This window comes from Thalia democratica, chromosome 4 (genome assembly GCF_965202585.1).
Source record: "Thalia democratica chromosome 4, ktThaDemo2.hap1.1, whole genome shotgun sequence".
Taxonomy (NCBI): Eukaryota; Metazoa; Chordata; class Thaliacea; order Salpida; family Salpidae; genus Thalia; species Thalia democratica.
Window position 1 is genome coordinate 22828597 of NC_139168.1, and position 15599 is coordinate 22844195.

At 24.1% G+C, this 15599-nt stretch overlaps 1 protein-coding gene across 1 annotated transcript; it reads left to right on the forward strand.

The window, feature by feature from the left end:
• The first annotated feature begins 9489 nt into the window (after positions 1-9489).
• Positions 9490-15395, forward strand: LOC145833136 (transcription initiation factor IIB-like). The gene is made up of 9 exons (XM_082940337.1): positions 9490-9495; positions 10272-10370; positions 10580-10681; positions 10941-11037; positions 11572-11684; positions 12791-12922; positions 13329-13436; positions 13687-13858; positions 15262-15395. Exons 1-9 carry the CDS (start codon positions 9490-9492, stop codon positions 15393-15395), a joined length of 963 nt encoding a protein of 320 aa, XP_082796463.1.
• The last annotated feature ends 204 nt before the right edge of the window (positions 15396-15599 follow it).

The window sequence follows — 15599 nt, forward strand, 5'->3', positions numbered from 1 at the left end:
TAGTTGACTTTTAACCATTAGATTAGATGTTAAAGAAAAAAATCAGTTAAAATGTGTAATTGAAATGGTAGCTGAAACTATGTAAAGTTTTATTGTACTGACTTTAGTTGTAAGTAAAATCTAGAAACACTTGTAAATGAGCCTATACTTAAGAATTTAAAGGCATTTAAAATTGGATTATCATGAAAGTGTTTTAATCTGTCTAACTGCTTTAATTAAGTTTTTTTTTTTGCAATAACAGTGAAATTATTAATCAGACTCAGATAAACTATAACACTCATTTCAATTTAATACGGGTATAAACACTTTAAGTGAACCTATGATATAAATCTTAAGAATAAAAAGCTTAAATAACTTTACCATTCCTGTAGCACTTTTGTTTCAGTATTAGAAGTTGAAAACAACGCTCACTTTAAGTTGTTTCCAACTACGGCCTTCAGACTGGGAGTGGCGCTCATCGTCACGTGGAGCTTCGCCCTGGGAACGAGACGCAGATCCTTCAACGAGGAGTCGAAGTCCTTCCCGGTGAACTTCCTGGTGGGAAACTGGGTGGAGAAGCAGGTTCCCTCCTTGTTGCGCATCTTCAGGTAGACGCGGACTGCAGACAGGGGCTCTGAGGATTTGAAGGTTTTTACGAGCTTAGTTCCATCGAGACAGAATATCTGTGGAGGTTTAAATATTAGAATTTTAATTTGTACTGCAGCAGCATAATGCAAGTAATATGGTGTTTTGACACGCCTAAATGTTATCAGCGTCTAAATGATTCATTAACTTGAAAAATTGTTCTTACTCATAAGTTTTATACCTTTTTTTGAAAAGTTTAACCAACTTGAAAATGTAAATATCTTAGTATTATAGAGTAAGCCAACAGAAAACGCATTAATATTCCCAATGCGATATACGTGTATATGTTAAGCTTCAAAAATAAACCTGAATTCTGGTAGTTTCTTCACTAGTTGAGGAGGGATTTAGTTTTAGTTGCGCGTTGTTCATATTTTTTTTTTCCAAATTTTACCTCAACTTCTGAAAGTATACATCGTACAATCATTGATAACAAAAACTTAATCCAACATAAAAATAGCAGACAATCACTAAATTATGTTTAATATAAAAGTTATATTTATACCCCACGCATAACTTGAAAAGTATAATTAGTTTCACAAATTTAAAATGTTAATAAGATAAATTAAACTGAAGTTAATAGAAATTCCCACAATGTCAATGATTTTATTATATTTTTACCTTGAAATCTAGTATTATAACCTTAAACAGTTGGGCAAAAAAAAAATATTATTTATTTCCATTACAAAAACTTATTTGAATTTTATTTTTCAATAAGCAACTTCAAATACTAATTTGTTACTTCTAGATGTTTAAGCTACAATGATCATATTTAATGTCATATGATGAGATATTGTTCTATTTTTAATTATACCTGTATAATATTCTAATTAGTAGTTGTTAGAAAGTTATTAAATACTTTTTAAGTGCTTGGCAACTACATAAAGTGTTTATATTTTTCATCAATGTTGACACTTGTTGAAGCAAAATCAGACTTGATTTAGCCACAACTAATTTGTTTAATAAAACAACAGGACTTTGTACATAGAAAAAATGTAATTTTTAATTAAAAAACTAAAAATAAATGTTGAATAGGTAAACACATAAATTAATCATGTAAAATTAGCATACATTCGTTTAGGGTTTTAGGTTAAGTTAAAAATGTATTCATATACATAATAAAAACTAAGTTGGTTTACATAAAAATAGAAACTATTAATATAAAAACTTGTAATAATATAGAAAAACTTTAAATATATAAACAAGTATATTTTGATCTGAAATATTTTAAAATCTTTTAAAACTTAAAAGAAAAAAAAACTAAAACTCCTAGTCTGTTGTTTGGAGGCAGTTTAATAATTACTCAACTGGCAAATAATTTTTCAAAAATTAGACAAACTACAAAAATATGGCAACCATGTTTATGAAACTTTCAACTAATCTTATCTTGATTTATATAAATTTATCTTAAGTAAGTTTCACATCTTAAGATGTTAACTTTAATTACATAAGATAATAAAATTTAGCTTTAAAATCCCTAAACTAGACTGAGTATATAAGAATAAATTAAATTAAGTAATAATTGAAAATCCTTCTTTTAGCTATCTTTGAATAATTTGTTAAAAATAGTCTTACTAGTTTTAGCTTTGCTTTGCAAAGAAACAAGCCTATGTCAGCTTAAATTTTAATAAGTTTAAAACAATCCTGAACTTTCTAATTTCGCACAAATCTTTCAAAAATGTTAACTTATGATTTTAAAATACATCAAAATAGAATTACTAATTTTAAAGTACTTGGGAGTTCGATTTAATGCAACCAGATTCTTATAATTTTACTTTGTTATATATATATATATATATATATATATATCTACAATATGTTTTTTGTTTTATTCTTTAAAAATCTTACTTTGTTCTTTATTCGTTCTGAGGAGATGCATAAATCATCGAAACTAAGTAAACGATTTGAAAACTAGTTGTTTTTTTTATATTATAAATAAATATATATATATATTATTGTTATATGTCATATATTATTATATCTATTTATATATCTTAGATTGTTATATACATTGTTATATATTTATTAACATTATAACTCTATAAATTAAAGAAGAAAATATAAAGTTACTTACAGCTTTTTTTATTATTATTGCTGTTATATTGATCTTAAAAATTCACTAAAATGTTTCAAATGCTATTTTCCATGACTGTTACATACCTTTTTAGATTTTGTTTAAGCACTGATGAGGCCTTTGACCAAAACTGAATTTGCAAAATATAATTCATTGAGAAATAAATTCATTATTTCTCCTCTAGTAGTTGAGATCTTTTTTTGTTTTCTTAAAACTAAAACGTATAGTAATTCTACTTTGATAAAGATAGTTATTTTTACTACATTTGATTGAAAAACGTAATTAGTTATAACAAAAGACATCAGTTCTATTGTTTAAGACATCTTTTTTTTTGTTTATTATCCAGTTAAGCTTAAACAAATACATTATTTTCTTTTTAATTTATAGTTTAAAACTTTAATATTAACTTAAACTAACTTTGCTAACTTGAAAATATAATTAATTTAACATATACTAATAAAAAATAATAACACAAGTTAAAACTTAATGCACATTTAAAACTTTAAAATTTATAATTTAAATATTGTTTATAACTCAGCTATCCAAAAGTCGAAATGAAAGAGAAGTTATAAATCTTTAATAATAAACTAAAACTAAGAGAAGATAAGCCTCTTAAAACTCTCTTAATTTTCTTGCTGTTTACATTGAAACAATTTTTATAACCAAAATAAGAGAATACTAGACTTTTTTATAATTCTAGTAAGGCAAACTTTGTATTTTCTTGAAGTTTAATGAGCAAGTAAGAGCATTAAGGAAATCTTTAAAAAAAATGAGTAGCTCAAATTATATTTAAAAAAATATTCTTGGTTAATTTAAGTAGCCTTTAAATTTTTAGAAAAGTAGTTTAAAATGTATAGTTATGATAGAAACTGCTATCTCGATAAGATCAACTTTAAAATATGTATAATATTTGCTAGCACCCTTAATAATGTTAATAAAAAAAACTTTTTTAAAAGTTTTTAGAAACTTGAACTTTAATAAATTTCATTCAAATTAATGCAGAAAATAATATTGATTTTTGTTTTCTTTGAATCATATAAATTAAAAATTTAAAAAATTTAAAACTTGTTATACCACTAATTAGAAAATAAAAAAATATGAAATACTTGAATAACTTTAAAAATGAATCCTATAATATTCAAAAACTTAATAGCTGTTTATTTAAAACTATTGTAAGCTAAAGATAAAAAAAACTTTCTTTAGTATAACTAAAACTTAATAAATTTTTAAGAAAAAGTTTAGTTTAATTTATTAAAGATTATCAAGAAATATGAAGAGAGGTAAAAAATTAATTTAAATATCAAAAACAAAAAAAAAGATTAAACTAATGAAGTTTCACTGACTAAGTTTTAAAAATAAATCTTAGACTAGTATCACATATATGTATATATATATTTAATTAAAAAAATTGAGCGTTTTTCAGAAAAGTTTATTTTTCAACTTACATTTTGTTATTTGAATGTGTAAAAAATACTAAAATAAACATGTGATTTTTTTTTGCAAAATGAGAGTTGTGAAATAAAAAAAAGTTTATTCGTCTACCTACATAACAAACGAAAGAAAAAAAAAACGATTTAAAAAAAAACACTAATCTTTTCATACTTCAGCAACTTTATGAGTTAAGACTGCATAGTATTTCAGTGATTATAACTTCTTAAAAAGATAAACAACATTTTTTTGATTCAAAACCTTTAAGACTCTTACAGTTTGAAAATTTTGTACAGTACTAACTAAACTTTGAACTGAAAAATAATAAACAAATATTTAATAAATTCTAATGCTATCTTGCCAAATAACATAAACTATTTTAATTTAGAAAACAAACCTATTAAGCCTCAATAACATTCGATTTTTTTTTAACTCCAAAATTCGCTTTGTTTTGTTGTTAAACAGTTAAAAAAACATTAAACTAATACTTTCTGTATTATTTTAGACTGTAATGCTTTAAATTGCTTAAATATTTAAATTGTTAGTGTAGATTATAAGTAGTTATAAGTTCTTTATACTTATTATTACATTGCTTAATTTTTACATTTAAATTACTTTTTAAAAATAAAATACATAATAAGTATAAGAGCAATAAAACTTTAAATTCCTACTAAAACATATAAAATCTTTGTGAAGTCTAAAGTTTTATAGTTAATACAAATATAAACTATAAAATGGTTGTTCTCAGTCTTTTTATGTAAGGTAGCATACATTTTATTTGTTTTATAATACAGTACTTTTTATATTTAGTTGTTTACAAAACACTTAAGCAAAAAAGTAAGTTTTTACTAACTTTTTTGCTAGAGAATTTATTTTTAAAGTAAAAGCATAAATAAGTAATTAAATATAGTTTTAAGTAATAAATAAAATTTTAAATAATTTTATACATAATACAACTATATTGTCAACATCTTTTCATATATTTTTCAAAAATAACTATGAAATATACCAAATAGGTTTTGGTTTTAAATTTACTGATCTTAATTTATTTGTTTTAACTTTATCTCAAGAAGTTTATTCTTTTGAATCTAGAAAAAATTGTTGATAACTATATAAATGAATAAGTTTAGATAAACAGTGTTTGTTTTTGATTTTAAACATTTAGTTGTATAAATTAATACATGTGCAAAAAATATGAAGCAACTACTTTTTGAAATGGATTTAAAATATTTTACTAACATATACTTTTTTAAACAGTTACTAATTAATCTTAAATTCTACTTTAAGTTCATATTTTATGTGATAATTTAGACACATTTATGAAGTTTTAGTTTAAATCATGACAGTTAACAAATCAGAAACATCAGAATAATAGTTTTTTGAAGGGAACAAATGTGTTTATCTATAATGGAGCTCAAATTTAACAAAGAGACAACTTAAATACTTTTCATTGCACTTTACAACCTCCATTTTTGAATTACTAAGCTAAACCATCAATCTTAAAAAAAAAATATTTATAATCTATTTTTTTATAGTTCACTGTAAAATTAAAAGTTTACATAGTTTTAGTTTTGAAAAATTATTTTTGAATTCTAGAGTGGCTAAATATTAAAACTAACTAAGAACTAATAAGCTCTGGTTACGAGAAAATTATTAAAGTTTATGAACACTGAATACGTAGAAAAAAATTGTATATATCCTTGAAAATCATAAAATAAATTCATTACTAAGAATTTCATTCAGTAGAACAGTTCAAGTAGAAAAAACTTTCTGTATCCACTGGTCAAGTTTGGTAAAAAAAAATTTTTATAACTTAGATAAAGAAAAGTTTAAAATCAACTGTTCTAGAGTTAACTCAATTAATCATATTTTTGTTTTAAAAGTAATTAATTATAAAGAAAATATTATTGTGTTAATAGCCTTAAATCAAAACTGTTTTAAGAAGCTGAAAAATTTGTAGGAGTAATTTTCAATATAATTAATATTCTAATGAGTTTAACACCCTGTTAACTCTAAGAAAAAATATTTAATGATAATGATACTGCTTTGTATAACTAAGTAATTTCTACTCCATGTGTGGAATTCGAACTAAGTTATCTTTTTTTTATATAGTTTTCATTTAATAAGTTAAATATTTTCATAGTTGTAAAAAAACCTGGAAATTGACAATTTATGCTAAAAAACCTGGTATTTTAGAAGTTTTGAAAAACTTGAAATGGTGAACAACAGTCACTAAAACCCTTTGAAAAAACTAGAAGTTTAAATAATTTTTACATTTAAAGTATGAAAATTTAGATTTGACACAAAAAATCTATCATGTAAAAATATTTTTGTCATCATCAAAAATTTTTTCATAAAAAACACATTTAAAATAATTTTACAGTAGTTTTTATTGTTGTTGTAGTACTTAACACAGTTAATAACCTTAAACTAAAAATTGATCAAAAATCTTGTACTTTAAATTTTTTTTTTAATTTAGAAAATCTAGAAGAAGTTTCTTAAAAACCAATTTTAAATCTGTATCTTATACCAAAAAAGATATAGTATATTATTCCTTTATTTCTATTTAGTCATTTTCAAACATACTTTATTTTAAATGATGATAGTTTTTTTGGTCTAAATTAAAAAAAAAACAATGTATATTAAGACTTAATAAATAAATTACTGTTGTCCCAAAAATACTAAAATATCTAAATTTACTAGATAAAATGAGTGAATATTTTATCAAAAAAAAAGAAATTAAAAATTTGACTAAAGTAATCTGAAAAAAAAAAGATCTTTATAACTAAACAAAAAACTTAAAACTACTAAATTTTCAGCAATTTTTCTTATTTCAAACAATAAAATAAAGATTTAAAAAAAATTTCAAGAAATTTTTATCTAAAAAACCACTTTTTTTTTTTTAAATAAAATTTGTATTGTAATCAATAAACTATATTATGTTAAAAAACAAAAAAAAAAATTTTTTTTTTTAATAAAAGTTTAATTTTTCAATTTTCTATCCTTATCTTTATTTTATTGTTTTAAATAAAAAAAATTCTGAAAATTTAGTAGTTTTAAGATTTTTGATTAGATATGAAGATCATTTTTTTCATTTATTTTAGTTAAATTTAAAACTGGATTAAACTCATTGTTAAATTACAATCTTAAAATTTTTTTATTTAACAAAACAAGACAAGACAACTTGTACTCTAAAATTTAATAGAAAAATCAGAAAACCGGGAGTGAAATGTAGTAACCACCTTTAAATAAATTAAAAAGTATTTCTTAATAGCTTTTGTATTTAAAAAAAAACTTCAAAAATAATTGAAGCTATTTCAAAATTTTAGGATGCCTTTCAGATCAAGGGCTCTAATATTCACAATAAAAGTATTTGTAATAAACTTATTTTCGGAGGAATAAAAGGCTTTAATGATAATTAGTAGTTTTCAAATTTGTACTTAATTTAAAAAAGCAAAAGAAAAATTGTAAATAAATAGTTTAAATTAAATTTTGAATGTTGCCACACTTGTCAAATCCTGTAAGATGCTAATAAAATAATTTAATGAATCCATTTCGAGCTGTTTTATTTCCTTTTTTAAACTAAATTAAAAAACTAGTTCTTCTAGAATTATATTAATGTTATTTATTGGGCATGACTATCATCTTTTAGGTTATTAATTTATTGCTAATTGCAAAGTAGATATTTTAAAACGCAAGCTTATTTTAGTTAAATTATACTGTTAGTAAGAAATTTCTACAAATATCTATAATAAAATAAGATAAGCTTAAACTTCAAAGCTTGGAGGAAATTTTAAAATACTAGTTGCTACCTTAAAACCAGTTTAAAGTATTTCTTAAAAGCTTTTCATTTGAACTGTTTCTAATTTACAAGTTAAAGCTATATTCAAGTATTTAAATAAATTTTTACCAAGGGCTTTGTAGATTTAAAAATTAACAACTAGAATGCTTTAAAATATATATTTTGGTTTTTTTATAGAAAAAACGTCTCAAGTTGCAATTACTCAAGTGGTAATTTATTGTTTATTTTGTGCTGATTCAAAAACAAAATACAAAAATTTTAAGTTGCAATAAACGAACTAAAACTTAATTTTAATATTGCCACAGACTTAAAAATCTGCACAAGACTGCCAAAAAATTTAATTAAAATATTTCTTTTCTAAAGCTGTCTTAAATAATTATTTTTATATGTATCTAAAATAATACATTATTCAAATAAATATTTTATCCAATATTATCTAGTTTTGCACAACTATAAAAAATTTCAAGTTAGTGATTTATTGCTGATTAAAACAATTAAGAATTTAAAACGCAGGCTTGTTTTTGGGTTCTTCCTCTATCTTTGAAATAGTTTTTGGTGTTTAAATACTTTTAAATGAGGCAGGCATACTTGCCATAATAATTCTACTAATTGAAGCTGTTTACTCTAGCAGTACTTTAAATCAGGGATAACAGAGATTTTTTTTCAAAAGCCTCCTTCAAAGAATAAAGAAAAGCTAGGACCAAGTTTCAAATTATGACCTCATGGCCCCCTTTTGCTGCTCGTGGCCTACAAAACTTCTGTAATGGCCCTCAAAGTAACCACTTGGCCCAGTTTCAGAAACCCTGCTTTAGATCAAAAGTTTGTAGCTCAGTATTCTTCTAATCAAAATAAGAACAAATTGAAAAAAAAATTCTTTGACAACTCAAGGTGTTACTTTATTCAATGTAGCAGCTTTTATCAATGTATAGTTTGCTAATTACTAATCATGCTCTTAAATAAAGTAACAAAGGAAAAAAAAATGTTAGAGTTACATATAACTTAAATTAATAAAATTCGTTTACACAAATCAAAAAGCTTGTAAAATTAAAAACACTTTCTTATTCAATTTTAATTGAGAGACCATACAAGAATTTAAACTAAATTCAAAACAGAAATTTTTATTGTTGTTAGAAAAAACAATGTTATCCAAAAGTATAAGTACTTTCTTATTTTTTAATTTTAAAATATACTTATTTTGCTTCTTTCATACATTAGTTTTGTCATTATGATAGTGGTAGAAATAATATTCTTTAAAATATAATCAAAAAAAAATTTAATTTTTTTTGTAATTATGTAACATGGTTACATGACAATTCAAATTCAGAAAATTCAAATTCTTTAAAAAATATTTAAAAGACTATATCTCAAAAAATAACATTAATTTTAAAAATAAAAAAAATGTGTATGTAGATCTTATTAATATCTACAAGCCACTTTTATCTTTTTTTTCTAAATCTTAAATATTTTTCAAGATATTTTAAAATTACTAAAAATAACTATAATTTTTACTTTAATAAAGCCATTATTCAAAATATATTAAATTTTTTGCGAAAAAAAAAAAAAAATGCCTGTATATATTATATGATTTACATATGCATTTTTTTAGTCAAATAAACATAACTTTTTTATTTTATTCGTTTCAATTTTTTATTAAGAATTTGAACTGTCCGAATTTGAATAGTCGTGCACCCTTGTAACATATATATATATTTGTTAAAAAGTTAGTTATTATTATTTATATATAGCTCTTAGTTGTTACATTAAAATTTTTTTTTGTATAATCTTAAGAAAATAAGTTTCTACTTTTAAGTAAAATATTAAGTTATTTTTTTACAGTTTAAACTAAATGCTTTAAAAAAAACTCATTACAAAAGTTATATAGTTTACATTATACACAACCTGTAAATATAATAAATAGTGAAATACGATACAATGATTGACATAAATATAGTATTAACATCACTTTGACAAACTTAAACCAAACTGTATCACCTTAAATTGATAACATGGTATTAATTTTATCGAAAATACATTGAAAGCACAAACAATTAGTAGTACAAGTAAAAAATATTTTAATACTTTAAGAAGTTTTGAAATATATTTTGTTAACTAACGTACCTATTACTTATCCTTAATATCATCTTATGAATAGTTTGTTATATTTTTTAAGACTTAGTTTAATATAACAAAAGGAGCTAAACAGCTTTAAATGTATTATGTTTCTACTATTATTTTTAAATAACCCTTTATCTTAAACTATAGTTTACTTAGGAAGTACTTAAAGTTTTTTATTTGATATACTATTTTTTAAATGATTTGAATGTCAATCTAAATGCCTATTCTTAGAAAATTTTATACAAAAACAAAATGTCTCATTTAAAACAAATTTGCTGTCCTGATCATCCGGAAGCCGCTCTGATTGAAGATTATCGAGCTGGAGATATGGTATTTACTTTTTTTATTATTGTTTTTAATCTGTCTTACTTTTATATACTATATCAAATATAGGTACTTTTTTTATGTTACATAAAAAAGTTATTGTTACAGGTGTCTTATTTTTATATAGCATGTTTTTATGGTATTCAATAAAGTGGTTTTTATAACTGTGTCTTTTTATTAATATTTTTTTGGTATTTATATCGTGTATATTACAGGTTTGTCCTGAATGCGGTCTCGTTGTTGGCGACAGGACTGTTGACGTGGGTGTTGAGTGGAGAACGTTTTCCAAGGACGGTAAAAACGCTACCAAAAACAAGGTGATATTAACTTTTTGATATATTTGGTATTTGCCCGTTATGTTTTAGTTTTAGAATTAGATATTTTTTATTTAAAAATATATTACTATACGCTTCCAATATTTTTAAATTTTTAAACATTTTTGATTTTTTTGAAAACAATTTTCAAAATTACATTGACATAAGTTAAGTTAAAAAATCATACAAATTGGGCTGTTAATTATTAGTTAAGCTGTCTTTAACTTCTAAACTACTCATTTACTAGCCAATTCTATTACAGGACATGTCCCGTGTTGGAGATAGGGGAAATCCCCTTCTGGGAGGAAGTGATCTCTCCACAGTCATTGAAGTAACTCCTGGAGAGCCCGGTGCTTCAGGTTTTATTTTGTATTATAAATTTTTAAGAAGGTAGTAGTTTGTTAATTTTTTTTTTTGCTTATTTTAGTTTAACAGCTATTATAGTTAATTGTGCGTTTTTATAGTATGTTTATATATAAACTCTTTTGCATGTTTGCAAGACTTTTTGAAAAATGATCGTAAAATAAAACAAATTAAATATATTGTATGTTAGTCAACTAAAATCTTTCTGTATAGTAAAGATTCTGCTTGTAAGAGCTTCACCTAATATTGCGATTTTTAAAAGCTGTTGTTTAAACAAGGAACATAGACTAGTTTTAGTTTTTATAATGGTAATAAATCAAACTTATAAGCAAGTTATCATGTAATAATTATTATAAGCTTTAAATACTGTGGTTAGATGAATTGTACAATTTTACAAGTTAAGTGAAAATTTGAAAAACTACTTATAGCTAATACTATAATTCATTGTAAATTATTGATATTTTCTTTAGATATAAAATTTTTACCCTTAAAGGCTATTGTATATTTAACCATCACTTTATTTTCTACAGGATTTTCTAAGAACAACAGAAGAACAGTGTCTAGTACTGACAGAGTGCTCATAAATGCATTCAGAGAAATAGCGTCCATGTGCGACAGAATCAGTATTACTACTGAGATCAAGGTAGTTTGGCAATTTTTTTACATTAATTTCAGGCCATTTGATAAATATAAATGTTTTAGAACATGGCTTGTGAAAATTTAACTCAACTTTAATTTGCAAAAGTATATAACTGCAGAGATCAAGGTTCAACACAACTTATAAGTTTTAATTATCAGTTTATTAGCAAAAATGCGATGTTAGCAAGATTTATGCATGTTAACACAGACTTGGTTTTAACACTTTAAACTAGATTACACCGTCAAAGGCAAGTAGGTACCTAAATTATGTTTGGTATAAAAAAGGCAAAATAATTTCAAAACTGTAATACACGCACTTCAATATTCATAGTAAGGGCAAACTTAAAACAGTATAATTCTAAACAAGCAGCTAGTGATACAAAATAAGAACAATGATACATGTGTGCTACAATGACAAATATTATTAATCTAGCAAGGGTTTACCAAACTTTTTTTCAAATGGCCCCATTTAATAAAATAAAATAAGCTATAGTTCCCTCCAACAGCAGTTTTAAAAAACTTCCAATAAAAATGCCTAAAAATTTAACCCCCTGTAATTCTCTTTTTTTTCAAATTACCTAGCATAAATTTAAAAACGTTTAAGACTTTTTTTTTTGCTGGCTATAACCAAATTTAAAACTATGACCATATGGCCCCTTTGTGTCTTTTTGGCTGCTCATTGCCCCTAAATTTCTGTAATGGCCCATTTTAGAGAAACGGGTCAAATGTGCACAAAGGATCATTTTGCACGCCAGTAAAAAAATATAAAACAAATTAAATAAAAACAAGAAAAAAAAATAGTTTAATGGTTACCGACTGAGGGTAAGGGCTAAGAGTAACAAGGATAGTTTAATAATGATTTAAAATATAACTAATAATAAATATAATAAAACAAACGAGACACATAAAAAAAATTATTGACCATGGGTAAGGGTTAGGGATAACAGAGATATAAAAAAAAAATTGTACAAACAAAAAAAAATAATTTAATCCTTAAAAAAATGTCTGCGTGCAAAAGAGACCCTTTGTGCACATTTGACTTCTACCCCGCTTTCGGAAACCCTTATCTAAGCAAACTGTTGCAATATAAAAGTGAAAATAATGTTATAGGAAGCAGCAAACAAGCTGTTCAAGGAAGTTCACGAGTCAAAAACAATGAGAGGAAAGAGGAATGACTCCATAGCTGCTGCTTGCCTGTACATTGCATGCAGGCAGAAGAATGCACCACGCACTATCAAAGAGGTGATGCATTAAATATTTAATTTTGTTATTAAGCTTGCTGATGTATTGTGGTTTAGGATAAACCACACATTTATAAAAAAATAATCTGTTGAATGTTTAACAAAAATTTTTATAATATACTAAATATGATATTGTGTTGCATAGTATTTTAGAGAAATCACTATTTATTATAGAAACTTTATGTATAAATCTATGTTTGTTCAAAATGTATTTCTAACAGTTTAGCGATGAATACTAAATATACTTTAGTAGATTTTACCTTCTATTTGTCAGTTTTAAAGTGGTAATACAAAACTAGTTTGTATAAACTTTGTATTGCTGTTTCACATTACACAAAGACAAACAAACCGCTTTAGTGCTATTAATTACAACTAATAAAATTATCATGTTTAACACGAACTAACAGATAGTAGCAATATCTCGAGTATCCAAGAAGGAAATCAGTAAAATGTTCAAACAGATTTGTCGGAACATAAAAACCCAAGTTAATTCTACAAATACCTTCGATTATGCAGTGAGTAAACATATTTAATTAACTAAATAAAGTAATTATTAAGATTTAAACAGTACTGATCTAAAAACCTTATAACTAAAACTAAATTTTTAACAAAAAAATTTTAGAACCGTTATTAAATGTAAAAAAAAAAATATTTTTTGTAAAGAACTACATTTGTGGCATAATGGGCAAATTAAATTTCGAATGTTTTTTTTTAGTTTTTTATCGTTCTGTCTGCAAGCAAATATTATTAGAAACATTTATTCAGGACCGTTTCTGTGGCAAACTGGGATTGCCGTTTAAACTGAGGCATGTTGTGAAGACGGTAGCTGGTAACGCGACTGAAAAGAACTTGGTTCGTAACCGCACCCCTCTGTCGGTTCTTGCTGCTGCTATTTTCCTTGTGGCTCAAGCATCAGGACACAATAAGTCTCAAAAAGGTTTGTAAATTATAATTTTGTTTAATAAGTTTATTTTGTATTTAATTCAGCTAATTTAAAAGTTTTTATTATTAAGCTGGTTTCTATAAAAAATGTTGACTTAATTTTTCATCAGGCATGTCATATTGGCTTCGTATTTTTTATTGTTAGTAAGTTATTTTGAAAGTGCTTTTTAGTACAGCTAGTACATAAATACTTATGTACAAAATAAACTAACAAAACCTATACTTATTCTTTACTTGAATGAAACTTTTCTTGTTTTAAAACTTTCTTTAAAAATAGAGGCTTAAAATTTAATATTAAAAATAAGTTAGAATTGCCCTTTTATGGAGACTTTGAAAATTAGTATTAGTAGCTATAAGAATGTATTTTCTTCAAGTAAACTTTAAAAGTTTAAATGTTTTCTTAAGCCAATTTTATAAACTTACAAGCTTTAATAAAAACAAGATTGTCTCTTACTACTGTCATTTTAGCTACTTAAGCATAGTTTGTTTATTAGTTTACAAAATTGTGATTTATTCAGGGTAGCCAATTTATCTGAAATCCTAGTAAAACCTGGAATTTGATAATGTAGGCTATAAAAATGTTGAAGTACCAGGAACTTGAAATATTGGAAATAAAACCTGAAAGAGCCTGGAAATTTCAACTAATATTACTAAAAAAAAGGAAAACTTGAAATTTTGAACTTTTTTTATGTTAAGTAATGAAATTTCAATACGACACAAAAAACCTATCATGTAAACTAAGTTTTAGATTCAAATTAGCGTTACAGCATCTTTAAAGCATATTTTCAATGTTTTTTTACTGTTTAACAATTATTTTTTACTTTAAACTTAGTTTAGATATGAAATAGACCAAAAACAAGTACTTTAAAAAACCCGGAGAAAAATTTCTAAAAACCGGTAGTCGACCTCTTTATTTTTAATTCAACTGCAACATAAACTACTATATAAACTATAAGGACATTTAATATAAAATTACTGAAATTTAAAATAACTTTAACCTTCTGATAGTCATTCCATCAAATAATGGTCTTCAACTTTTAAAAGCTATTAACAATAGACCATAAAAAATATATATTATTTTTAAAAATCAACATTTTTTTTTGAGTTTTTTATCAATATTTAACAAGTTAATAACTGTAAATTTATTTTATAAACATTTTTAATTTAAATGGATAAAATAAACGTCTTTAAAAAAAAATGTTATCATCCTTATGTTATCATAGAACACCATGAAAACCACTGCTTTAAGCAACTAGTTAACTGAGACTATTTAGGTTTAGCTTATAAGCTTGTAGTACTTTTATTTATTTAGGAGCAACATTAAGTAGATCATTAACCCCATTACCATTAATTTTCAATTTTTATCACTTATATATATTATTTATATATTTAATGCAGAAGTTGGGGATATTGCCGGAGTTGCCGAATCTACAATCCGAGCAACCTACAGAGAAATTGTAGGACACATAAAGCAGCTGTTTCCTGCAGACTTTGCATTTGTTACTTCAATTGGAAAACTGATGCTGTTGTAAACGAATGAAAAATATCTCGTTTCTTTTACTTTGTAGTGCAATAACAAGTTGAAGTGCAGTTTAATATGTATACTTTTGATGTCTTCATTTTATTTTTAGCAAATTTGGACTACTCTACAAGTACTACGATTAAAACTTTATTTGAATTAACGTCTAAAGTCGTGATATTCACGTTTTAATAAACAAAGTCGTAAAGTTTTATGT

Excerpts from the sequence above, each read along its gene's own strand:
- LOC145833136 (XM_082940337.1), top strand. Across the intron at positions 11,038-11,571 it reads TGGAGAGCCCGGTGCTTCAG|GATTTTCTAAGAACAACAGA; the intron begins GTTTTATTTTGT and ends TATTTTCTACAG. Across the intron at positions 13,437-13,686 it reads CAAATACCTTCGATTATGCA|GACCGTTTCTGTGGCAAACT; the intron begins GTGAGTAAACAT and ends ACATTTATTCAG.